The 26,592-nt window shown below is 42.7% G+C and overlaps 2 protein-coding genes and 1 long non-coding RNA gene across 6 annotated transcripts in view; 2 read left to right on the forward strand and 1 right to left on the reverse strand.

The window, feature by feature from the left end:
- The window catches only part of LOC111948779 (uncharacterized), a 360,906-nt gene that overhangs the window by 88,955 nt on the left and 245,359 nt on the right, over positions 1 to 26,592 (forward strand). The window lies entirely within an intron of this gene.
- Positions 8,790 to 11,673, reverse strand: LOC144989447 (uncharacterized). Of its 2 annotated transcripts, none has more exons than XR_013653637.1 (5): positions 11,487 to 11,673; positions 10,275 to 10,357; positions 9,897 to 9,973; positions 9,439 to 9,550; positions 8,790 to 9,330 (listed from the first exon to the last, which is right to left on the reverse strand). It is a non-coding gene; the product is annotated as an uncharacterized LOC144989447 (long non-coding RNA). The 2 variants fall into 2 exon arrangements; XR_013653635.1 differs by having other exon boundaries at positions 8,791 to 9,330; positions 9,897 to 9,988.
- The window catches only part of LOC144988982 (NACHT, LRR and PYD domains-containing protein 12-like), a 60,766-nt gene continuing 53,583 nt past the window's right edge, over positions 19,410 to 26,592 (forward strand). Inside the window, exons 1-8 of one of the 2 annotated variants that reach the window (XM_078940522.1) lie at positions 19,410 to 19,507; positions 21,312 to 21,442; positions 21,525 to 21,677; positions 21,754 to 21,849; positions 21,922 to 22,044; positions 22,581 to 22,700; positions 23,136 to 23,191; positions 23,279 to 25,118. In XM_078940522.1, the coding sequence (XP_078796648.1) occupies positions 21,357 to 21,442; positions 21,525 to 21,677; positions 21,754 to 21,849; positions 21,922 to 22,044; positions 22,581 to 22,700; positions 23,136 to 23,191; positions 23,279 to 25,118 (2,474 nt within the window). In that variant the 5' untranslated portion in view covers positions 19,410 to 19,507; positions 21,312 to 21,356. Of the gene's footprint in view, positions 19,508 to 21,311; positions 21,443 to 21,524; positions 21,678 to 21,753; positions 21,850 to 21,921; positions 22,045 to 22,580; positions 22,701 to 23,135; positions 23,192 to 23,278; positions 25,119 to 26,592 lie in introns of those variants that run through there. The other variant, XM_078940524.1, reaches the window with a different exon arrangement.

A 26,592-nucleotide genomic window follows, 5' to 3' on the forward strand; every position in this document is an offset into this window, starting at 1 on the left:
GTCCAGGTAGGAGCAAGGCAGGGGCCCGCCGCCCCGCCCAGGAGGGGGGAACCCCGGGGAAAAAAGGGCGGCCCACAAGGGATGTTATAAATATGGCCCGACCAGGCTCGGCCATGTTGGAAGTTTGGCGGGGCCCAGCGCCCAGGGGCAAAGACCAGGACCCACCCCCCAGGGACACGAACACCCCCGGCTCAGGTGTAATATGAACCCCCCCACCGCGCGGAGAGAGCACCGCCGGGCCCAGGGAGTCGGCACCCAAGGGACACGGCCGCCATCGCCAAGGGGCCCGCACCCCACACCAGGGAAGGGGTAGGGGACAGATGGACCCAGGTCCCACCTTCCTTGTAAAATGTGTGTGCGTGTATGGGTGTTTGAGAGGGTGTTTGTGTGCATGTGTGTGTGTTTATGTTTGAATGTATATATTGAAGGGGGAGGGGTGTGTGTACTAAGGGGGGTGCAGTTAAAATTGGCGGGTAGGGCACTAAGGGGACATCTCCTGATTACTCACAGTGATGTCCCCTCACCCTCCACACCAAGGGGCCCTAAATGTCTAAGGTGCGGTTAAAATTGGCGGGTAGGGTGCCAGGAGGACATCTGCTGCTTGCTTGCAGTGATGTCCAAGCACCCCCCCTACCAAGGACCCTACATGTCTAAGGTGCAAATAAAACCGAAAGAGGGGGGGCCCACTCCATACGGCAACCATAGGAGGGGGGCCACTCCCAAGTAGCCCCCCCCCCAAGGCGCATCGCAGGCTAGACCCCCCACCCCCTCACCCTAATATGAGGTTATATAAGGAAGGGGGTAAGTTGGGGACAGCTGGTAGACTGTCCCCCGGTGGTCAAACAGCCGTCCCCCAGCCCACCCCCAGCAAAGGGGCCAGGGCCACCCAGCCCAGGGGCCCACCCCCGGAGGCGCCGACACCCTAGGCCCCGCACCACCCACCCCACACAGAGAGAGAGGAGCCAGAAAGCGTCGCCCCCCCCCCCGGAGCAAGCCCAGGCCCCCACCCCCAGACGCCAGCCCTAGAAGAGCTCTGGTCAGGCCTCGACGGGACCGAGGAGGCCAACCGGCCGAGGCAACCACTGATTGCCTCAGCGGAGACCCCGACCCGTGAGCCCCCCCGACCCGTACTAATAATGGGCCCCCCCCAGAACGCCCCCCCACAGGAGAGGGCCGACAAGCCCCCCACCCCACCCCACCCCAGACCCCGCAGCCGAAGCGGGTGACACCCAGAGCGACCGGGGGCCCCGAGAGGGTTGTCCCGTCCCGTCCCAGAGCCAGGGAAGGGCCGATCCCAGCCCCAGGTGCAGATGGGCAGCCCATCCGGCGCCGCTGGGCCCCCCCCACCCGAGCAGGGCCCCCCGCCAACCCCCCCCAGTACAGGCAAAGGGACCACCCCCCCAAGCCAAGCCAGACCACCACCACACCCCCCCACCACGCACCCCCACACCCAAGCCCAGAGGACCACGCAGCGCCCCAGCCCGCCCCACCCAGGCACCGGACCCGACCCCCCGACCAACGGAGCCCCCCACCGCCCCCGCCAGGCACCGGAAGCCCCGACCCCCACCCCAAACCACGGCAGAAGGGCAAGGAGCAGCGACGACCAAGCCCCCCACCCCCTAAGTCATGGAGTCAACCACAGGAGACCAGAGAGACTGAATTCTTTCAAAGTTACTTGAGCTTTGGGCTGACATTTTTTCCAAGCTGATATGATCAAACAGCAGATTTCTGTGTTGACTTATGTTTATATTTTTCTTGTTTTTCCAATTTATTAAAATAGTTTTTTTGGCAATACAAAGAGTTATGAAAATGATAGATGCTAATCCTTCTTCTATATCGATGGGACTCATGTCACAAAGTGACGGTGAGGCAGTGATTGAAACCTTAAGCCAGACTGATAGATCAGCACATACCTGCTGCCAGAGAGCCTGGACAGGAGTGCAGAACCACAGTGCGTGCATGTAGCTGTTGGGTAGATTATTATCACAGTGCTCGCAAATGTCTGAGTTACTGAGACCCATCTTGAACATCCTCTGTCCAGTGTAGTAAATTCTGTGAAGAGTTTTGAGATGGATTAGCTGCAGATTTGGACTTTTTGTCAGTTTAAAGGTGTTTAGACAGAGTTCTGACCAGAAGCTTTCATCTGTGCTGATGCTCAAATCTGCATCCCATTTTTTTGTTGGAAGGGCAATATTGTTATCTAAATTACATAAAAGTTTGTATATTTTGGAGAGAGTTCTATTCATTGAAAAATTAATCAGAGTGGTAACTACATCTGGTAGCTTTAAATCGTCGTCTTTAATTTTATACTTTTTAGTAATACTTGATTTAAGTTGCTGATATTCCAAGAAGTTATTTATTCCATGTTTGTCTTGAAGTTCCTGGGGAGTTATGAATCTTCTATCAATAATTATGTGCTCTAGTTGTTTTATGCCCCCTGCTTGCCAAGCTGGGAAGTGAATCATTTTTTTGTTAATAAGGATGTCCGGGTTGTTCCAGATGGGTGTCATTTTGCACGGTTGAATTGATGATTTTGATATTTTGAGAAATTCCCCCCAGGCTGTTAAAGTGGCATTTATATTAATGCTTTTGAAACAATCCTGTTTTTTAACTGTTTGGCTAATAAATGGTAGCTGTGACAGGTTGATCTTTCCACATAACGCCTGTTCCAAGTCTAACCATGAGTTGGTTTCTGGATTATTTTTTAACCATTTTAAGATATATTGTAATCTATTTGCAAGAAAGTATTTTTGGAAATTAGGTAGTTCTAATCCTCCAGAGCTTTTTGCAGATTTTAAAGTTTTTAGACTAATTCTTGCAGGTTTGTTGTTCCATAGAAAGCTTGATATGGATGAGTCTAATGTTTTGAACCATTTTAATGGCGGTTGTGTGGGAATCATTGAGAAGAGATAATTAACTTTGGGTAAGATTTTCATTTTAACCGTGGCTACCTTGCCCATAAGGGACAGAGGCAGGTTGGTCCAGCGTGTTAGATCGTCCTGTATGCTTTTCAGTAATGGGGTGTGGTTTAGCTGCACCAGTTCTGATAGTTTGGGGGAAAAGTAGATACCCAGATATTTGATATTTCCTGTTTTAACTGGTATTGTGAGTCTTTGTTCCATATTCCTGTTGAGTGGTAATAAAACAGACTTATTCCAATTAATGGAATAGTCTGATATGGAGGAGAATTCATTTATGATCATTGCTGTTTCATTTACAGAATGTAAATTCCTTAAAAACAGTAATATGTCATCCGCATAAAGACTAATTTTGGTTTTTATTCCTATAATGCTCTCATTCTGTCTTATTGCTGCAGCTAAAGGCTCAATGAATATAGCAAAAAGAGAAGGAGAGAGTGGGCAGCCCTGTCTGGTTCCTCTTCCAAGAAAAAACCTGTTTGAAGTCTGTTTATTAGTTCTAACTGATGCATTGGGGTTGTGATATAATATTTTGATCCAATTGATGAATGCTTCTCCAAAACCAAACTTATGGAGGGCAGCAATAAGGAACTTCCAATTAACTCTGTCAAAGGCTTTTTCAGCATCCAGCGATAGTACCGTCATTTCCTGGTTTTTAATGGTGGCAAAGTCTATTATATTAACTAGTCTACGGACATTATCATCCGAGTGTCTGCCTTTGATGAATCCAGTCTGGTCGAAGTGAATTATGTGAGGAGTGATTTTTTCTATTCTCTGTGCTAGTGCTTTGCAGATAATTTTTACATCTGCATTGATTAGAGAAATAGGGCGATAGCTTGAAGGACTAGTGGGATCTTTGTCTGGTTTTAGAAGAAGAATTATGTTGGCTGAGTTCATGTTAGGTGCCATTGATTGGCTCTCATTAATAGATGTGACAGTTTTATAAAATGTTGGTGCCAGTTGTTCCCAGAATTCTTTATAAAACTCAGCAGGAAAGCCGTCAGGCCCTGGTGCTTTACCATTGGGCATAAGTAACAGAGCTTCATGAAGTTCAGACAGCGAGAGCGGAGAATCTAAGTTTGTGATTTGATCCTCATTTAGCCTGGGTAGGTTTAAATTATTAAGAAATGAGTCAATACTTTGCTCTGACGGATTGATCTGCGGTGTGTACAGGTTTTTATAAAAGTTTTCAAATGCGTTATTAATCTTGACCGGGTCATGAGTGACATTTCCTGTTTGGTCCATAATAGAGGTGATTGATGATTTTTCTCTGTTAATTTTAAGATGATTAGCCAGAAATTTGCCAGATTTATTAGAGTTTTCAAATCTTTCAAGTCGTAGCCTTTGTATTTGAAATTGTGTTTGTTTATTAATGATGTCATTTAACTGCAGCTTTAAATTTTTCAGATCTCCCAGAATGCGTTCCTGTGCTGAAGCAGCATAAGCAGTCTCCAGGGTTTTGATTTTATTTTCTAATTCTAATAAATCTGCTTTCTCTTTGCGTTTTTTGTGCGTTGAATAAGAAATGATTTTCCCTCTCATGACTGCCTTTGCTGTTTCCCAAAGAACGCACGGTGGGACGTCTGGAGTATTGTTGAAGTCTAAGAAGGTTGCCCACTCTTTTTTAAAGAATTCAAGAAATTCCTGGTCCTTTAACAGAGACGTATTAAACCTCCAAGTTGTACCAGAGGGTGTGGATTTTTCCCTAGAAATGTTTACAGAGACTGGTGCATGATCACTGATAATAATTGGATGGATATTGGAGCTTTGAATATTTTTTAAAAGAGAGTTACTGATTAATAAATAGTCTAAACGGGAGTGTGAATAGTGAACTGGAGAAAAAAAGGTGAAACCCTTAGTGTTTGGGTGACATGAGCGCCACGCGTCGCAGAGACCCAGATCATTCATGTACTGCTTTAGAATACTTGCAGACTGCCATGTACACTGGTTTGCTGCTGTGCTGAGCCTGTTAAGTTCAGGGTCCAAAACAAGGTTGAAGTCTCCTCCTATAATGATTGTGGAGTCAGAGTGAACTGAGAGTGAGGTGAAGAATCTGTGAAAGAAGGAAGAGTCGTCAACATTAGGCCCGTATACACTCACTATACAAAAGTCCTTATTCTGAATGGATATATTAATGATTACAAATCTGCCTTCTGGGTCAGTAACTGTATCCTTATGAGTAAAATTAAGATTTTTATTAATTAAAACAGCAACTCCTCGTTGTTTGGAGTTGTAACTGGCAGAGTATATAACTGGAAATTGTGAGCAGCACATAAGGTGATTCAAAGAATTCGATAAATGGGTCTCCTGCAGTAGAGCTATATCTGCTTTTAGACCATCCAGGTGATTTAACACTTTCAATCTCTTTGGCTCAGAGCCAAGTCCACGCACATTCCAGCTAACGATGTTAAGACTGTTCATAACTGCTCTAACTGAAAAGGTGTAAAGCTAAGTAGTGCTTGTGTGCCAGTCCGTGTGCGCGTGCCCGCATTGAGAAGCGCTGTGCGCGTGAACGTTTTCTGGCTATGTGAGCTGCGTGTCGCGTGCGTCCTATGAGAGCCTGTGTGAGGTGTTTGCAGTATGTCGGCGTGTGTGTGCGGGATCGCATGTGCACGCCCCTGTGTGCGCTTGTGTGCGCGCGCGCCCGTTCCGTGCATAAATAAATACTTACCGAGGATGAGTTGCTTCCAGGTGATTTACATATGATGAGGGGGGAGAGGGGGGGGAGTTTTATACTTCATTTTTAGGTGCTGCCATGTTCTTTTAATTCCTGCAGGATTGCATCTACATGAAAATGAAATCAGGGACATTGAATTAGATTAATGTAACAATTACTTTTTGGAAACACAATCTTCTAGTACTGCTTACTTTCTTAATCCCACATAGACCTATACCACTTGATCAATACAAGGGTAGTGTTGCAGCGTGTGTGTGAGGGGCCGGTTTAGCTCGTGCTGGTTTGCGGCGCCTTCCGTCCGTGAAACCAGGGTTCGACTCCGGGCTGCTCCCTGTTCCCTTCTCTACCTCCGCCGGTTCCAAGCCCGGTTTGAGAAGGTTGCGTCAGGAAGGGCATCCGGCGTAAAACATTGCCAAATCTACCATGCGACTCGTTCGCTGTGGCGACCCCTGATGGGAGAAGCCGAAAGTGGAAGAAGTTGCAGCGTGTGTGCTGAGCGGGGTGCGATCCACGAGAGACAAGGGGAGGGGCGAGTGCAGGTGCAGATGGGGGGGGGCGGGGGTGAGGACGGAGCGGAGGTGTGTGCGTGGTATATATTGTGTGTTCGGAGGACGGAGCACTTAGTTAAATAAAGAGAAGGTGTCATTCCCAGAATAACTGTTTTGGAGTCATTCTTAATCCGCTCTGGAGGTTGAGGGTTTCCAACGGGAAGTGAACCCCGAAGGAGAATTCCCTTCAGCCCTGAAGGAAATCTCCCCTGCGCTTCTGACCACGGTCGGAAAGACGAGAGAAAAGAAAGGAGAAGTCTTCGCGCAGCGAAAGGTTCAACAGTAGACAAAAGTTCACTTTTAAAAACACAATTGCATGTATTAATATTAAACTGACCAACGTTTGCAAGAGGGGAAAGTTAACAAAAAAGTCCTCTAAACATTACCGACTTTAAATGCATTTTCCCCCCCAGATTGGTTCTGTACACTATGCAGCATTTCATGCATTTACACCAGGAATAACACTTCAAAAGAACACCTAAATATCGCCATTTTTTATTTCACACCTTACGCTATTTAAAAAGTTATTACAGTCAATATTTTATAACAATGATTTAAATGCAAACTTAGGCATTAACTTGAGCAGCTATGTTTTCCACGCTAACTGTCTCTGTTTTGCAGATGCAGCGGTGTTGCTTTTCTTCTGGAATATGTGCTCATATTCTATGGAGTTAATTCAGTCTCAATAATCAGAAATGCACACAACCGGTTTTACAAATGCACACGCTCCGATTCACAAATGTCATTTTATGCAAACGTGAAAAATAAATTCGGAAATACACACCCTGTGTTTCACAAACACACACATTGTGTTTCACAAATGCACACTAAATGTTTTACAAATGCACAATAAGTGTTTCTCACAAATGTGCACACTGTTTTTCACAAAAACATTTTAGAAATTCACAATAAATGTATCAGAAATGCACAGTAAGTGCTTCACAAACGTGATTTTTAGGTACACATGTGATGTGAACTCACAGATCATTCGAATTGCAGACTGTGCATTCAAAATCCCGTTCTCGTTTGTGAATCTCCCCGTGTGTGTGAGAGATTTTTCTACGGTGAATATTGAGACTCATCTGACGGAGCAGGCTGACTAATGTCACCATTGGCTAGTGAATCTGTCAATCAAACCCATCGGCAAAGCAGGCGGGTTCGCTTTTAGCCAATCGAATGGCCCCTTACACTTTCTCTACGCTTTCTGCAGGTGGCAAAAGCTCCGCCCATGTTTGATTCTGTACCAGTCGGTCGTTAGCGTGTTAGCCCTAGCATGGCTTGTCGGTTTATTTGCCTTCGGTTGTCAAAATTTACTGGCTTGCGCAACTTTTCAGTGGACATGGAAGCAAGGCAACAGTGGTTGAATGCAGTTGACAGAATCCATCGAACTCTGTACTGGTCATGAGATTTACAATCGACGTTTCACTTGGGATCGTTTGTACGTTATTCTCTTAGCTTTCATGCTAGCGTCATTTCAACACTCAGACACGGTTTTGATCATATGAAGGTGGAGGAGAAAAATCTTTAACTTCCACAGTAGGTTCTGTGGAGAAACTGGCATCACTTTGCTCCGTACCACGCAGTGGGACTACATTACCTCAAGTTCATCTCACTGTCAATCACAGATACCCAATACACCTCCCCTGCTCAGCCCGAAGTCACTTTGCTGGACCTTAATTTTATTTTTTTAATAACTCAAATGTCAGTGATTTTATATTGTAACCATATACATATACACCTCTTGGCCAGGTCACCCTTGCAAAAAAGATCCTCATCTCTCTGGGTTTCATAGCTGGTTAAACACTACACAACAAAAGATGGTCATAGAACAACAAAGTGCAAACATTCACCCTTTATTGCAGAGTAAAATTCAGTGAAAACATGGACAGATTAAAACATCAAAATTTAAGCAAATGTGGGATCTCTACTGATTTGAATTTTATTTAAACTGGAACTAATTTTCATAACATCCTTACATACAATTAAGTCCCTTGAACAATACAGCAGTATTGATTTGAACTCTGTCTTGCCCTGCTCAGTCTCTCTTCTTCTGTATGTAATTATGTCGCCTAAATTAAGTTCTAAACAAACGGGACAGTAAAGATATAGGTCCATCCACTCCCAAACGGTCTGAATTAAACAATGGGTTGATGTCGTCTTGCAGTTCCAACATTTGTGGACCCAAAAGGGGACTGTCCCATACCAGGACATTGATCCCAGGATGAGGTTCAGCCATGGATCCACTCTCCTCCCATTCAATCTCTGGAACCAGCATACCCTGACAAAAAAAAAAAAGATACTGTTTATGAACAGCACTGTTTTTTTAATGTTTTAGATTATGTAGGAACAGAGACCCACTAATAATGACTTATATTGTTTCTAGCAGGCAGACCTCATATCTCCATAACTGTTTTTCATTTGCAAATAAGTGACTCTTAACAAAGTAGTGACATTAGTACATCTGATGGCTCATAAGGCCATGCATTGTGATGCATTTTGAACTTGCAGATGTGCTATTCTTCCTACTTGATTTAAAAAACCAAACAATTTAAGGAAATAGTTTGCACCACAGAACAATAATACTTTTCATTCATTTTTGATGAAAATTCCTTGTAATCATTGTGATTTCATCATACTGTTCTTGATACTTTCCACTTTAGTCAAACTGCACGCAAATCAGTTGTCCAGTACAGTGAGATTAAATAAAGCAGTGTTTTTCAACCAGTGTGTGTGCCGCGGCACAATAGTGTGCCGTGGGAGATGGTCAAGTGCGCCGTGGGAAATCTCCCTACTTCACTGATCTAAAAACATTTCCCATCTCCAGGAAATCAGCTCTTTGTTCATCCAAACAGGCACTGATAAAACACTGAGTAGTTAGGAATATGAAAGAACTTAAAATGACTTTTTCTTTGTGTTTATTTAATTCTATAAAATACATTTTGATAAGGTTGACGGTAACGCGCGACAGCTGATTTGGTGTCATGCTTTGCTCCGTCCTGATTGGATTGTTGTCCCACGCGTCACTAAAGACATCCAAGCTGGCCTGAATGTGTGGTAGGAAAATACAGTGGCAGCAGAATACGTGATGTGACTGATATTGAGCAAGTCTTGGTCCTCAGGAGAGTGCAGGATGTTGAAATATAAACCAGTAACAGTCATGAAGACATCACACCAGAGGAGCTCAATCCTGTATTTGGAAAAAAGCAAAAAGAAATATCATATTGTCAGATTAATTTTTAATACATCATTCACTTTTATGTATATATTAAAGCGTCTAAAACTAGGTTCAACTCACCGTTGATTGTGTGTACACTTTTGCTGCAATGAAGCTGTTTGTGTCAGTTCTACGGACTGTGAGCATTTACTCGGCTATGCCCACATGTTCTCCTCCGTGATCTCCTCTCACCCTGACAATAACATGAAAATCATGTCTCAAACACATAATTACAAATGCATCGCAAATACGGTACACATCAATTTAAAATTTAATGTTCTTATGTACGTTGCCAATAAGTAGAATTTCTAGGTTAGATAAATTGCAGGAGTGGGTTACATGTATCACTGGGGGGAAAAATTGAGGTGAGAGAGACTGTTGAGGGGGGGTAAAATGTTATTCATGAGGGGAAAGAGTTTTAGAGTTGCCTTTGTTTTCAGAGGAGTCTAAAAAAAATTATTTTATTTTTGTACAAATAACCAAGTGCTTATACTGCCTGATATGTGAATAAAATATTTCTTTATGAATAACATGAATACCTCAGAGGTAAGCCATACACGTTCACAGCGTCACTGAAGAAGGCCAAGTGGGTGTCTGCACAGTTGTTGTCTGCCATCTTCAGGTGCAAGATCTATGGAATACAAGTACAAATACTTTCAACTGACAGATATTTACAGGGGCAAAAATGCTAAATTCCCAATTGACAGGTAAAAGAGTAATACAACAGGATGATAAAATATGAAATAGAATAGAATAGAAGGGTATTTAATAATCCCTGAGGAAATTTTTTAAAAATGGCCATCTTAAAAAAACACATAAACACACATGCATTACAAATAGAAATATCACAAAATAAAAAGATTGATAAAAAAAGGAAAATAATTGGAAAATCAGTGGGTAAAATTAAAAGAAATTACTTGTAAGATGCCCTGCCAGAGAGTTGTATTGCCTGATGGCACGAGGAACAAAAGATTGTCACGCTGTCACGCTTCAGTAATTCCTAGAGAATAAATAAAAACACAACAAACATGGATTAGATCATTTAGCTGTCTGATCTTAAATTACATAATTTTCAAATATATGAAAGGGGAATTTTTTTAAAACACTCTTGCTATGATAACTTGAGCTTGTAGTAAAGAACAGCTTTAAAAAAGCCAGAGACAAGACACTGATCACAGGAAGCCTGTGTGTAATACTTACAGTAACTTCTACTCTAATCACTGTTGACAGCATATTTCTCCCATCCACCCTTTCTGTGACTACTTATCGACTACAAAACAGCCTAAAAACATAATGTTTGGGATTCTTGTCATTTTGTCATTGGAAGTAAAGATACGGGGATTTTAGTGGCTGTCACTCTGACACAATCTCACAGGGCTTTTCAGCACAATACGGGTTCTAACGTTAGAAACTTAATGAGGCTTCTTTCATTCAACAGTGGATTCACGTCTGTTATATTTAAAAAATGCCGTTTTCATGAATGTCATATGAATTAACTTTGTTGCACATATCCACCCCGTCTTAAAGTCTGGGTTGTGAAAATGCTGTGTCTAACTTTAACCCGGATCGCGTTTACATAAGGCAGCACACGGAACAACTAGCTAGCTAGTTAGCATAGCATAGCATCAGTGTTTAAACAAATCCCCGTCTCCAAATCAATACTTTTTATTAAACTTTCTGTGCTGCTGTAAATCCGGCATGTTTTCCCCTTATTTCCTTATGAATCATGTTAAGAACCTACAGATTGGCTATATATCTAGCTTGAACCGACGCGCTAGCTTAAACTTCCCTCACACTCACAGGGCAGGCAGACACAATTTGCTTCGAAAGCCGGCTAGTTTCGAGGCCCCTGGTTGGTTGTATTTACTCGTGTTGTGTGAAGAGCTGGTATGCCAAGTATAAAACTTGACAAAACCATCATAAGTCCTCCCCCGCTTTCATAAAAAATATGACCGCACAGGCTAAGCTAAGCTAAATTGTGGTGAGGGTACTCTGCAAACGACTCGGCTGCAGTGTTCATAAAGCATTCACACATGTCACTTGGCTAAGGAGAACGCTTCAATTTAGTATTCAATAACATTGCAGGACGTACAACGAGGGAATAATAATCAAATAAGTGCATTACTTACGGGCTGAGACTGATCCCGTTCAGAAGACCTCTCCGCCATGTTTGCCGCCCGTGTCCTCCCAACTGCTGTGCTGAACAGCTCCCTCCCTCGTCAGTTGAGAGTGAGGAGTCTAAGGGGCCATTCGATTGGCTAAAAGCGAACCCGCCTGCTTTGCCGATGAGTTTGATTGACAGATTCACTAGCCAATGGTGAGATTAGTCGACCTGCTCCGGCAGATGAGTCTCAATATTCACCGTAGAAAAATCTCTCACACACACGGGGAGATTCACAAACGAGAACGGGATTTTGAATGCACATTCTGCAATTCCAATGATCTGTGAGTTCACATCACATGTGTACCTAAAAATCACGTTTGTGAAGCACTTACTGTGCATTTCTGATACATTTATTGTGAATTTCTAAAATGTTTTTGTGAAAAACAGTGTGCACATTTGTGAGAAACACTTATTGTGCATTTGTAAAACATTTAGTGTGCATTTGTGAAACACAATGTGTGTGTTTGTGAAACACAGGGTGTGTATTTCCGAATTTATTTTTCACGTTTCCATAAAATGACATTTGTGAATCGGAGCGTGTGTATTTGTAAAACCGGTTGTGTGCATTTCTGATTATTGAGACTGAAATAACTCCATACGTTATTGCCCTCAGTCGAATGGTGACTGCAGAGAAGTGTCTCCAAACTGGTCGCTGATCGTTAATCAATCGAGACGCCTTTTTTTTCACAGAAATTTAGCTGCGTCATCTTGACTTTTGGAGTTCGTTTTCTAGCTTCCTCCACTTGTGAATCATAGATTAATTCATCTTGAATTTTCTGCAGCTGCTCCCATGTTCCACCTTGTAGATGATAGCTTGCAGTTTAAATCGTGCTACAGGGTTAGATAACTGCCTGATTAAAATGTATGCTGATAAAGTACATTTTAAATGCTTTAAAAAGAAATAATAAAACAGAACATTTAGTTTTTAGTATAAAATTAATTTTTGGATTTTACTTTTCTTTCTTTTTACTATGATTTTGAACAAGAAATTTGTCTTGTTGGATTACTTCAAAATACGTCACAGTTTCAGGGCATTGATATCGAGTCACTCGTTGAAAAAAAAAAGTGCATGCATAGTTTCTACAACTAGAGATAGAATGTCAGGAAAAGAAGATGCCTGCACAATGGAAGCAATCAAACACTGATGAAGTTTACATGCTTTTAATTTTTTGTGGCATTAATTTATTCATGTAATGTAAATATAGAACATTGATCAAATGTTTAGATATAATCACTACCACCATTAATGTCACAGCAGTGATGTCCTTAACAAGAGGCAGTGTGGTTTATGAACAACAATGCAATAGAAAAAATCCATTCCACCACATTTTGGGGTGTGTAGATAAAGCTGTAACAGAGCAGCTCCTGCAGAAAATTTCAGAAAAACCAAGTTGGGTTTTCTGATCCTAATGACCTTATGAATTTTTTCTAATTTTAACAGTCAGATGCCAGTTAGCCTACTTTGGCTCTTAATTAGCTCACTTGTTTTTGTCAGTTTGTTTTATCATTCTCTTATTATAATCTACATGGACTTGCACCCAGTAAGAGGCATGCCTGATACTATTTTTGTGGACTGCTTCCCAAAACTTCTGGGCCCGAAACAATCCACTAATGTATTGTCTACACAATCAGCTGTTGTCCCCTGGCAACACAAATGTGGTCAGAGATTGCTGGTTTTTTTTTATAGCGCTTTGGTAACAACAATTTCCCTGCCATACGATCAATAAAACAATCATAAGAATCCAACTAAATCTGCTAAACTTCAATTTGCTTTTTTTAATAGATGGACCTGTAAATACAAATGTGTTGTTTTTGATGATCCTGGTTTAATCTTCATCTCTTGAACAGCTTAATTGTGATTGTAGTTTATGCTGATACAATGTGTATGTTGTCTTTGCCTGTGTTACCATGACAACACTGGAAATATTTAGTTCAATTCAAACACTTTTTATGTGGTCGGTGATAGTTTTAGAAAGTAGTGACTACAGTTTATATTTTTTTGGGGTCATATGAGCAAAGAATTTCTTTAGGAAAGGATTTTCTCCAAAATGTATGAAGGAAGAGGCTGGTGTTCTCGTGATTCCTGTTTTCTAGTAGACATTAGAACTGTTCCTCTGTTCTTTTTGGTTCTCAGTGTTCTGTTCCAGTCTTTACTGTGAAGAATAAAGTGGACATGAACATCAGTCAGAAGTGTGGAGTCTTTCCCACAGTCTGGGTTTCTGCTGTTTGCTGCTTCTCTGCTGGTTCCAAAGCTGGACTCTACAGGTCCAGTTCTGACTGCTGAACTCAGGACTGAGGTCAGATCACAGAGCTCCATCAGAAGCTGTGAAGAAGACTGAAGCAAACAAACAGCTTCTCTGTAGTTTTATCATCAGTCTGAGTGCAGCAGTGAGGTTCTGCTCCACAGACATCTGTAAACTTCAGTCTGACTTTGAGTCTCTTTGAAATCCAGATTTGGTCTTGGAAGATGAATTCAGCATTTGCAGCTTTTATGATGTGTTTTTAAGATAAGATAAGATATTCCTTTATTAGTCCCACAAAGGGGAAATTTCCTTGTTGCAGCAGCAGTACAGGTAAGGGAGCAGTATATAAAAAAAAAAAAAAAATCTTTTTTTACTTTGATCTGTTTTATCTTTTGAACAGGTTAGTCTTTTCACAGTAAACCTGCAAAAATGTTTCCAGAATGTTGGGATACCAAAAAGATTGATAAAGTTAATCAAATATTTTTTTCCTAAATAAAATGTGTTTGGTGTTGTAGATTAACCATTTTTAAGTTAAATCTATTGTTACTTATTTGATGCATTTCTATTTTCAATTGGTCATTGATGCAAATACAGTAAAAAGGAAGGACTTTTATTTTGAAGTCTCATTATGTATCCGTGCAGCTCTTCCTGTAGACATGGTTTTAGTTTTGGAGGAGACGACCTTGAGATGAAGGAAGATGGTAAGAACAGAGCAGGAACAATCTGTCCAGACAGGCAAAGGGAATGGTATCCCACAATCCCTTGCAGTGCTGATCTAACAGGAGCACCAAAGTTACACCTTAGGTTAGGTGCCACTAAATCCTATTCAAATGGACACGCCATGCTGCTTCATAGTGGAAGATAAAAAGTCACACAAACACATAATAGTCACACAATAACGATATAATAATAGTTTATAAAATAGAAGTTCATATCAGGCAGAATTGTTGAACAGCTAAATCAAGCCCTAAGAAAGTCTGAATGGAACCAAACTGTGATTAATAAATAAATCTGATGGAGAAATCAATAGAATCTGCAGTTTGGATCAGTTTCTATTGAAAAAGGCTGCATAAATATGACAGACAGCTTTCAGGTTCAGATTCTGAAAAACAGCAGAAACATGATCTGATGGAGGCTCTCATTTCTCCTCATTATTCTTCCAAACAGCCCAATCAAGTTGGCCCAAAGGCACATTGGCAGAGCAACATGTTGTCTATGAAGAACCTACTCAGCTGTGCTACAAATAACAACAAACATCCAAACCACAACGCTAAACAATCAAGACCAACACAACTGTCTACATCCAGAATCCAGCAAATATCCCAAACAGAACATCATTACCCACAATGCACCTGCACAGGTCCTGCAGCAGACAGGGTCTTTCCAAGAACTTTGTTAGTCTCATCTTTTTAAAACTGGAAAGATTTTTCTTCAACGTTTAAAACAGAAAACAGGAAATGAAAATATTTGACAATCCAGTTGATGAGAAGCTGCAGAAAGACTGAAATCCATCAGATTGTAAAAACGTAGAGGTAATGATGATGATGTGATGAAGATCAGACGCTGATGTCACTGATGTTCTGGCTGTTGATGGGCTGGATGTGGGTCCTGGTGGTGCTGAAGAATGAAAGATCCTTCTACCTGCAGTCATTCCTGAAGGAAGCTGATTGCAGCTGTTCTCTCCTGACAGATGGAATGATGGGAAATGAAGTTCATGTTGAAGTGTGCTCCAAGCAGAACAGAAAGGTCTCAGGACTTGGATCAGCTGCTGCTCTCTGGGAGCGTGCACGTGCTGCTGCATGTGCTTCTGTCATGGCGTTCTGGATGAGCTGCTGAGGTCTGTTTGCATCCAGACTCTCAGCTGCTTTAGTCAAACTGCTGAGCCATGGAACAATGGAGCCGTTTCTGAAGGAAGAGGATCAAACATGATGCTCTGCAGGAAGTGGAGGTTTTTTAGAGTCTCCAGACTGTTTCTGAACGGCCAAAGAAAAGCAGCTGATGTGCTTCTGTCTCCTACCAGCAGGGAGCGCTCTCAGCCGGACAGAACAGATCCTCAATGCTGCTCTGAGAAGGACTCTTCTGTTCCAGAAGCAGAGACTGTTCACATCCAGGAGAATCTGGACTCCAAGGAATCCCAGAGAATCTCCTCTCTGCTGTTTGGACACTTTGACCAGCAGAGGGCAGCAGAACTTTCAGCAACTCTGGATCTGATCCCACAAAAACAATCCATGGATGATCAGATTTCAGAAGATTTGAAGGATCAAAGACAAAGATGTGAGAAGAAAGTCCAGAATGAATCCACTCTGACTTGTCCTCATGTCTCTGAAGCTTGTGTCTTCATGTCTTCACCTCAGAGTTTCTTCTGGATTCCATGTGGATCAATAATATTGATCATGTTCTGTTGTCATCAGAACTTCAGGCTTTTCTCTGCTGATGATCTCTGAGCTGAACTTCTTGGAGGAATTCCTGAATCTGGGATTTGGAGCAAACAGTCAGAACAAAGGAGGTTTCCATTTCTTCTAAGCTCTGCCAGAAGAAAAGAGCTGAAGCTTGAAGCTGAAGCAGCATTTGCTCCCAGAATCTGTCCTCCAGACCAACAAGTCCCACCACAGCCTTGAAGACGTTTCCAGAAGCAGCAGCAGACTGTGTTCCCATGACGACGCTGAAGTCAGCTGCTGCTCTGCAGGAGAAAGTCTGCAGCTCCTCAGTCAGGAAGCTCTTTCAAGCTCGTGCACATCTGTCAGTGCAGCAGCAGAAAGCCTGTTTCCCTGCAGGAAGTCTGAGACTTTTCAAAGCAAGAGCCTCATGTTGGCAGAGATGGGTTGGATTCTTTGATGCTCCAGTGTCTTTTGGATTCAGGATGAGTTCATGCAGATCTAGAAATCCCACCATGATGATCATCCTTGAGGAATTTCAAAATAAAAGACTTACAATCACTGCTGGATGAGAAATACATTTACTCTTTATTTTCTGTCAATAAACCATATTTATCAATAAATCCTTGATTGTAAATGATGGATCTAAAGTTGAAAAGAAGTCAAAGTGCTGACTCAGCACAGATCAAAGGAGACACAGATGATTTCCTGGAATGAAGAAAACATCAAACATCATGATGTGATCTGGAACTGAGCTGTTCTTCAGAAGATCCTCCCAAACAAGGAAACTGTTGCTGCAACACGTGAAGCTTTGCTTCTGTTGCTAGGTAGATCTGATGGATCAGAAGCAGACTTCTGTCAGCTGGAACTGGGGCTTCTTCCAGACCATGTGACCTCATGGACAAAGTTCCAACATGGTTTCAGTGAAATGTGGAGGTTTTCCAGGAAACGTTGCTGCAGTTCCTCCGTCTCATCAAATGAGAGATTTCTCTGCACTAAAGAAGAAAATCTTCCAGAACAGCTTCAAGCTGCAGAAAAACTGTTTCCATCATTCTGAGGACATTTCTTTAGGCTTCATGTGAAGAAAACAAACTGTTTGAAAAGATGAAAACAGAAACAGAGACGTTTCTACAAGCTGCAGTTACAAAGAACTTCCAGCAGGTGTCTCACTGTGTGAGTCTCTGGAGTTGAAAAATGACTTTTCTTTGGTGAAATTCAGTCATTTGGATGAAAGACAAACAGGAAGACAAATCCTTGTTCTTCTAATATTGGATCCAAATGTTGGTAGAAAGTAAAGCAGCAACAATCAAATGAGCAGCAGCTCTTTTTAGTTCATCTCTCACTAGAATGAGATCCAGACTGAAGCTTCTGGAAACTTGGATCATTCCAGCTGAAACTCACTTGGATCACATTAATAATAATAATAATAATAATAATAATAATAATAATAATAATAATAATTTTACACGCCCATATTTTCAGGTTTTTTTTGTTAAAAAAGTTTGAATATACAATAAATTTCATTCCACTTCATGATTGTGTTCCACTTGTTGTTGATTATTCTTCACAGATTTTACAGTTTTTTATCTATTCTTGCTTGTTTTTATGTACAGCACCTTGAGCTGTTTTCTTTACATCAAAGGTGCTGTAGAAATAAATTTGAATGTGAATCTTTATGTTTGCAGCCTGAAATGTGGCAAAAGGCTGAAAAGTTGGAAAGGAACTTCCAGAAATATTACTGTCTTATCGTTCTACTCCACACAGAGCGTCAGGAGAATCACCAGCCGTGTTCATGTTTGGAACAGACATCTGCACTAAATGTCCAAATCCTGAAAAGAAGATGGAGCTCTGACAGAAAAGGAGAAAACAACAGATGTGAGAAAGCATCAGGAGGAAACCAAACCAGAATGAAACAGATGCTGAGCAGACCAGCAGAAGGAACATCTGAAAGTAAGTGACATAGTTTCCATTGGGAGTCTGGATTTAGTTTGAGAACAGTATGAGGAAAATATTTTTGGAAGAAAGGTTTTGTTCTGAACAAGGAAGGAAAATGTAGAATAGTCAATGTCCCTGAATGATCACCAGAGAGAGAGAGAGCGGGAAAGATCAGGAGACGAGCTGCTGGAAGATTGAAGGAGATGTGTGTCAATCAAAGCAAGATGAACTAAAGGTCTGTTTATTTGAACGAGAAAACCTTTAAGATTTCTGTCTGAACTAATATTTAATTTTCATCAATAACTGATGAAATATGAGGAGAAAATAAAAGGAAAGGAAATCCAATTTTTTTTTCTGATTCTTCTGAAACTGACGTCCATCTGTTTGTTATCCCCAGGCGATAAAAAGGTGTGGACAACAGGCCGGTTGAGGGTTTGATTCCAGGAAGCCTCACAGTCTGAATCTGACATCAAATTTATGAAAACGTTGTAAAAATGATCTTTTGTTTTGAAAGTCTTGCTGATGACTGGTGGGGTGAAATGAGTGTCTGTGGATGGAACGTGAGCTCGCTGTGTGCATGAGAGGACAACTGGATTTTTCTAAAACTCTTGTTCAATCACCTTGTCATGAACGCTTGGAGGAAATGCAGAAACACAGCTGACATGTAGATTGTCCAGAACTGTTTGACGGCTCTTCCTTCTTCATTTCAGCTTCCCGTGCTAAAAAGAGTCCAACCATAGAGGTTCATTGTTCACTGATGCTGCTGCTGTTCTAGAAACTAATGAGCAGCTCAGGTTACTTTTGCATGAAAACTGACAAACAAGTTTCAAGGTAAAAGCAGAACTTTTAGAATCAGCACCATATTTAGAAAAACCAAACATCATAACAACAAAAGAACTGATACCAACTGTTAAACATGGGAGAGGGGGGACCATGGTATGGGGTCCTTTTTAACTCAATTTTCACAGAGTTAACAAAAAACCTCGTCTTTTTGTGATTCAGAACTTCTTTTGTCCACTTTCACTCAGTGAACTAGAACATTTCAGTACATGAACATCTTTGTCTGGATTTTTTTAGACCTGATTTGGTTTTCCCTCAGGTGAACCACAAGGTCTTTCAGAATGATCCAAATTCAGAAATGTTGAAATCAATGTTTTATAATAAAGGATGAAGTCCATGTTGTCCTGGGGAGACAGGTTATCTGTAGAGAAAGTCTCTTTCTGTTTAATGTTTGGCCTCACTTCAGTCTGTAAAGTTTTAATTTCCTGTGGAGTGAAACAGAAACTCTCTCAGGTTCCTGGGAGGAGACTAATACAAACACACAAATAAGGGGCGGAGCTCTGCTCAGGTGTTCCTGAATCAGGAAATGAGGAAGTTGAGAGTTTTCCTCGTGTCAGAGCAGACAGAGCAGGACTTTCTTCTTCTTCTTGACGGTGAGTCTTTGTGTTTCTGTTGTCTTCTCCACTCATGATGAAGGCCGTGACGTGTCTGTGAGGAAGAGGAGCAGCAGAGGAAGAGCTCAGACTGAAGTTTGTCTTCTTCCAAAAAGGTCACTGCAGGTCACCTTTCTGCCAGAAACAGAGCAGAATGCAGCTGAAGGCCAAACTCTGAGTTCTGCTGCTTCTTCCAAACAGTTGGTGACTCTGCTCCAGCCTTCCTCTCAGCTCACATTCTAATGACATTCCAGAGAGGCTGTGGAAGCTCCTCAGTGCTCTGATCTCTGCTGAAGAAGGTTGGGAGGCTCTCAGGTCCTCAGTGCTGAACAACTGCATGTTTCCAATCCTCTCAGTACTGACATCTCCTTCATTTCTGAACTTCTGACAGGATTCTGATGGAACACAGCTGGGAGCTCCTCTCTGATTGGTTCATTTCTTCATCATCTGTTCTGATGATGTTTTTATGTGTTCAGCATTTAACAGCAGCAAAGTCAGAGTTGGGGACATTTTCAGGCAGTTTCACCTCTTTCTCTGAGTTGATGTTGTGGAGGTCAAAGGTCAGACGGAGCATTTTTCTGCCCTAGAAACTAAGAGGAAGGTTTCAATGCTGAAGAACTCAACCAGACTGTAGGAGCCCTATGGAGCAACATGTCCTGTGGGCGTCGCTGTTTTCATGTCTTGCTGTCCATCATAAATTGATGATGACCTGACTTCAGACAGGTGAGCATGAGCCAGAGGGAGAAATGGTTTTGACGGGAAATGAAGCAAAAGAGTAATCAAATCCGTTCAGTAGTGTAAATAATAAAAGAAACAAAGTAATGCCAGTGCAATGGTGACTCCTCCATGTGTTTCACAGCTTTTCTTCTTCATGGATTTTTACCAGACTCTATGATAGCTGTAATGTTAGAACCAGTGATAAAAAACAAAGCTGGAAGAGTTTGTTTCTAATTCTATTTATTAAAATAAACCTTCTAACAAATAAACAGCTGGACCATCTTTTCTGTTTGAAAACACGACAATCGTTGCTTTACTTTAGTCTGGAGCTCATCGGTTCCTTCATTGCAAATCTGTTTACATCATGTGACCAAAGGACGGATTGTATTCAGACTAAGGAATCTGAGAGTGAACCGGACCTCAGTCCCATTGGAAATGAACTGAAACCACCTCCAAAGACGGTCAGAGAGAGGTTCCTGGTGCCAGACCTGGATCCACTTGGGTTTATTCAGACTGAAAATGTGTTCAGGATTATCAGGGAAAACGAATTCTGCTTCACTTTAAACCAAATGAGTCCAGTCTGAACACACCCTAGTTATCTTTTTATGGACTAAACTCACTGAAGCTGAATTTTGATCCTCCGATTGTGTTTTCACTGTTTTCACTTTACCAGAAATACATTTTATCATTAGAAATCTTCCATAGAAATGAGAACAACTTTTATGGTAAATTGTCTCTTCAGAAGTTTTTCTTCTGCAGCTCTTCTAAAGAAACAAACTAGGAAGGAACTCAGGACTCATGTAACAGTTTTCAGAGATTAGTGTTGTAAGGTAATGGATTACTTTTGAGCAAGTAACCTGTAATGCTTCACAGTTTGGAGGTTCAACAGTGGAAATAAAACTCTGTTGGAGCTTTGTGGGGAAGAATTCCTGTTTCCTGAAGTGTAGAAACAGGAAGTTTGTTGTTTCTGTGTCAAAGTGACTGAATGGAAATGTTGCTGCTGCAGCTCCATGTCTCCACCTGCTGGAGGGAGAGCAGAAGTGCAGCAGCTGATGGCAGCTTCCTCTGATGAGGGTTTCCTCTGCAGGTGAAGGTGTGTGTGAGCTGATGTGGATCCAGTCAATCCAGCAGCATGGATCAGTGGGAGGAGCCACAGGAGGAAGCCCCTCCCTCTAAAAGCAGAGATGGTAACCATGACAACCAGAGCAATGCTCAGAGGTGAGATGAACATCTCCAACTGTCCATGATCTTCTCCATGTCAGAGCTCAGGACTCACACCAGCAACCTTCATTCTTCACAGGAACCAACCTGGACCTGAATCTGGATGTGGATCTGGATCTGGACCTGGATCTGGATCTATACTTGGACCTGAATCCAGCTGGGGGTCCAGAAGGAGTGACACATCAGAGGATAATTTAAATGCATCCAAAAACAGTCGTTCAAGAGTGAAACAGTAAGTGTTTGTTAAATATGTGTTATTGATGTAATGGATGGACAATATTTGATCAATTGGAGGTTTTTTTCCACAGCAAGAAAAATCTTATAGACTTCTTCAAAATTTTCAAGACTAAAAAGTCATCAGCTTCTATTCCTGACTTGAAAGACATCAGTTCAGAGGAGGAACAGTGAGTGTTTGACATAGTTAAAGGAGAATAGCAGAGCCCAGGACTCACACCAGGAACCTTCATTCTTCACAGGAACCAACCTGGACCTGGATCTGGACCTGGATCTGGACCTGGATCCAGCTGTGGGTCCTTCAGGAGTGACAAGTCAAAGGGTTGGCCTCCTAACTTCAAGGACATCCATCCAGCAGTGGACCAGTGAGTGTTTGTCAGAGTTTTAGGAGGCTGGATTCTAGTTCAGATGATCTGTAGTTTTCAGATGAAGGACTTGAGGTCTGGTTCAGTTCTGGATCTCTCTGATCAGACTCACTTGGAGCATCATGTGTGTGATGAGATCTTTTCAGTTGAGTCTTCTGAGAGTCTCTGAGAGACATCAGAGATGTTGGAGAAGAAAACATGTTGACTGCTGACTCTGACTGACAGCAGCTCCAGTCTAATGAGAAGAATCACTGCAGACTCCTAGGATTCAGATTTTCATGCTTTCCAAACATCACATTGTTCTAGTTGGACTTTCTGCTCTCAGAATTTCTCCATTTCTACATGGAGAATTGGAATCAGCTTTTCTAGAAAAAAGTCTGGATTGACTGACAGAAAATGCTGAAAGCTGGAAACTGTTGATCCAAACATGTCATGTTATTCCAGACTAAACAGCTCAGTCTGTGTTCATGTCAAAGTCCATCAGCTGTTCATGAAGAAGCAGATCCTCCAACACTCTGATGCTTTGGTGTTTGCAGAGGTCAACAGGTCACACAGAGAGTCCAGTCTGCAGCCTCCAGCTGTGGCTCCATGAAGAGTGACCGGTCCAAAGGTGAACCTCCACACTTCAGAAGTGAACCAGGACCTTCAGACTCACAGTAAGAAGCAGTTTCTAGTGAACAAAGCAGAGTTCAGCTCTCAGCAGGAACAACAATGTTCTCATCAAGAACATCAGCTGATCCATCCAGGAAGGTCAACCATCTGCTGTGAGCGCTTTAGGTCTGAGAGGAAAGAAAAGAGTTGGACAACTCTGGAGGACACAAAGCTCAGTCTGTGAGGATGAAGCAAACAGCTGAACTTTTCTCTGAGCTCAGTCCAGACATGAGCTCCAAACACAGCTAAGGCATCATTTAGACCTTCAGATGGACTAGATCTGCTCTGGTTTCACCTGGAAACACATTTGCTCACATTCAGCACAGTCTGGATCCCAATATCTGAGTCTGAAGATCAGAGAGGATCTGCTCCATGATCAGAGTCAGTCTGGAACTTCCCACTGACTGCTTTGATTGTTGTTCACTAACGTTTCTCCTTAGTGTCCACAGAGAGAAGAAGAGGAGCGGACCCCAGTCTGCAGAAAGAGCCAGAGCTGGTGAGTCAGAGCCTGATCATCTGCTGATGGATTCTTCTGGAAACATGTGGAACACTCATGAAGGAGCTTTCTTCTCTGCTCTGTCAGCAGATGTTGGTCTGCAGGAGATGTTTGGAGAACATCAGATCAGTCTGAGGAGCAGAAGTCAACATGTGGCTGAAGGAACTGAAGAAGCAGGAAGAGAAACGCTCCTCAACAGGGTCTACACTGAGCTCTACATCACAGAGGGACTGAGACCAGAGGCTCACACCCAACATGAGGTGATGCAGCTGGAGACCACCACCAAGACCAACCAGCTCCATGACACTGCAATCAAGAACCCAGACATCTTCAAAGTCCTCCCTGACCAACACAGATCCATCAGAGTGGTTCTGACCAGCGGAGTTGCTGGAGCTGGAAAAAGCTTCTCAGTGCAGAAGTTCACTCTGGACTGGGCCGAGGGCTTGGAGAACCAAGACATCAGTGCTGTGGTTCCTCTGTCCTTCAGGGAGATGAACTTGATCAGAGATGAGCAGCACAGTCTTCTCACTCTGATCCAGCTGTTCCATCCAACACTCCAGAAGATCCCAGCAGAACAGCTGTCTGTCTGCAAACTTCTCTTCATCTTTGATGGTCTGGATGAAAGCAGACTTTCTCTGGACTTCAACAACAGTCCGCTGGTGTCTGATGTCACACACAAGTCCTCAGTCAACGTGCTGCTCACTAACCTCATCCAGGGACGTCTGCTGCCCTCAGCTCTGGTCTGGATCACTTCCAGACCTGCAGCAGCCAATCAGATCCCTCCTTCATGTGTGGACAGACTGACAGAAGTCCGAGGCTTCAATGATGCTCAGAAGGAGGAGTACTTCAGGAGGAGGTTCCCAGATGGAGAGCTGTCCAGCAGAATCATCTCCCACATCAAGGGCTCCATGTCCCTCTACATCATGTGTGAAGTTCCAGTCTTCTGCTGGATCACTGCTGTGGTTCTGGAGAACCTGCTGACCACTAAGAAGAGGAGAAAGCTGCCCACCACCCTGACTGACATGTACTCCCACTTCCTGATGGTCCAGACAAAGAGGAAGAAGAACAAGTACCAGCAGGAACATCAGACAAGTCCACAAGAGCTGACAGAGACTGACAGGGAAGTTCTTCTGAAGCTGGGGAGGCTGGCATTTGAACATCTGGAGAAAGGAAACATCATGTTCTACCAAGAAGACCTGCAGCAGTGTGGTCTGGATGTCACAGAGGCCTCAGTGTACTCTGGAGTTTGTACTGAGATCTTCAGAAGAGAGTGTGAGATCTTCCAGAAAGCGGTCTACAGCTTTGTTCATCTGAGCGTTCAGGAGTTTCTGGCTGCAGTCTACATGTTCCACTGTTACTCCAACAGGAAGGTAGAGGTCATTGAGGACTTCCTGAAGGACAACATGGAGAACCCATTTAAGGTCATTAAGGACTTCCTGGAGAACAACATGGAGAACCTATCCCTGGATGAGTTTCTGAGTAGAGTCATGGAGAAATCCCTGCAGAGTCAAACTGGACACCTGGACCTGCTGGTTCGCTTCCTTCATGGTCTCTCTGTGGAGTCCAACCAGAGACTCTTAGGGGGCCTGCTGGGTCAGACAGAGAAGAATCCAAGAACCATCCATAGAGCCATCAACAACCTGAAGAAGATAAACAGTGGAGGAGTTTCTCCTGACAGAAGCATCAACATCTATCACTGTCTGATGGAGATGAAGGACCTCTCAGTTCATCAGGAGATCCAAGAGTTCCTGAAGTCAGAGAACAAATCTAAGAAGAATCTCTTATTGATCCACTGCTCAGCTCTGGCCTACACTCTGCAGATGTCAGAGGAGGTTCTGGATGAGCTGGACCTGAACCAGTACAAGACCTCATCAGATGAGGGTAAACGGAGACTGATCCCAGCTGTGAGGAACTGCAGAAAGTTCAGGTGAGTCCAGAAGTGATTGTGATGATAAATCAGATGTTCAGATCGTCTGTTGGGTTGAATGGGTCTTGACCCAGAAGCAGGGCAGAAGCTGAAAGTGGATGAAATTATAGTATTTTATTTCGTCCCAGTGGTGGTGGAGGGTTCTGGCTTGGAAGATTCGTGGCTTGGACGGATGACTGAATGGAGACCTGCCAGTCTGGTGGGAGTAGTGACGACTGATGAATGGAGCTTTGCTTGGTGTCCTGATGTATGGCAATCAGTGACCAATGGTGGAGGTGAAGCTGGTAGCAATTCCTGAAGAGGCAAAACATAGAATGGATAAGCTTGCAGGTAGAATGTGGCACTTTGCAAAGAGCTTGGCTTAAGGCTTGGCTTAGAGCTTAGCATGAGTCTGTACTCTACCGCATGAAGCAGACGGACTGACGTCGGCTGAAGGGTGAGGAACCCAGATGATTCCCAGGTAGGAGTGGAAATAGACCAGGATCCTAACATCTTCAACATTCATGTAGCATTTGTGCTCACACATTTCATTCAAACACCATCATTAGAAGAATCAACACAAACCAGCATTTAGGTTTGATTTCTAGAATTCAGTCAAACTCTCCAGACCTTCCTGCTGTAATAATATTAATCTATAGCTGCAGCTATAGATTATTTTAATGATCACAGATTCTGTTTAGTTTTCCATTTAGACTTCCTTCTAATCAGATTACAAATAATAAAAACGTTTGTAAAGGATTAGAAGAAAAAAAACATGAAAGAAGAAAATCACTTTGTTTTAACACACATACGTTCTTTTTAGCTAAAGAGCAAAGAAGGATTACATTTCAGAATCAGGTTTACTGTCACATGCACAGCTTTTTCACTTGCATACAAAATGCTGTTCCAGTTCAGCCTGAACAAGATCAGACGTACAACAGAAATACACACAAACAGTTCAAAGTTGGCTGAGGCGCAGCCATGTTAGGCGCACCTTGCTTAGCATGGGCATGGATGGATTACCACATGGGGGGGGGGCAGTGGCAATTCTTGATATGGGCGATGTGGGCGGTCGCCCAGGGCGGCATCCAGCAGGGGGCGGCATTTTATCCCTTTTTTTTTTTTAATGCCTTCGGGTCTTGATTAGCCGGCGAACACAATGTGTCAACTGACAACCCGTAGTTTAACACTTACATCCCTGACAATATGTGTCGCACACAGCCCATGTCATCATCCTCTCCCCTCCTCAAACTTATGGTGCAAAAAAAAAAAAACTAAGAAAACACTATGGGATGAAATAGCTAAGAGTCAAACAACATACATCTGCCATATGACAGGGTACATATGCAAAAGAAAAACCTTTTCTCAACCCTGTTTCGACCAGAGCTAGCAGAACAGAGGATTCTGGGATAAAATCCAACAAAGCAGACCCACCGTTTACGTAACCACCACTACATTTGAAGGTTCCATTTTAAATGTTACACTGCGCCCTCTG

This window comes from Oryzias latipes, chromosome 2 (assembly GCF_053564925.1).
Source record: "Oryzias latipes strain Hd-rR chromosome 2, Olatipes_Hd-rR_3.1".
In the NCBI taxonomy this organism is placed as follows: Eukaryota; Metazoa; Chordata; class Actinopteri; order Beloniformes; family Adrianichthyidae; genus Oryzias; species Oryzias latipes.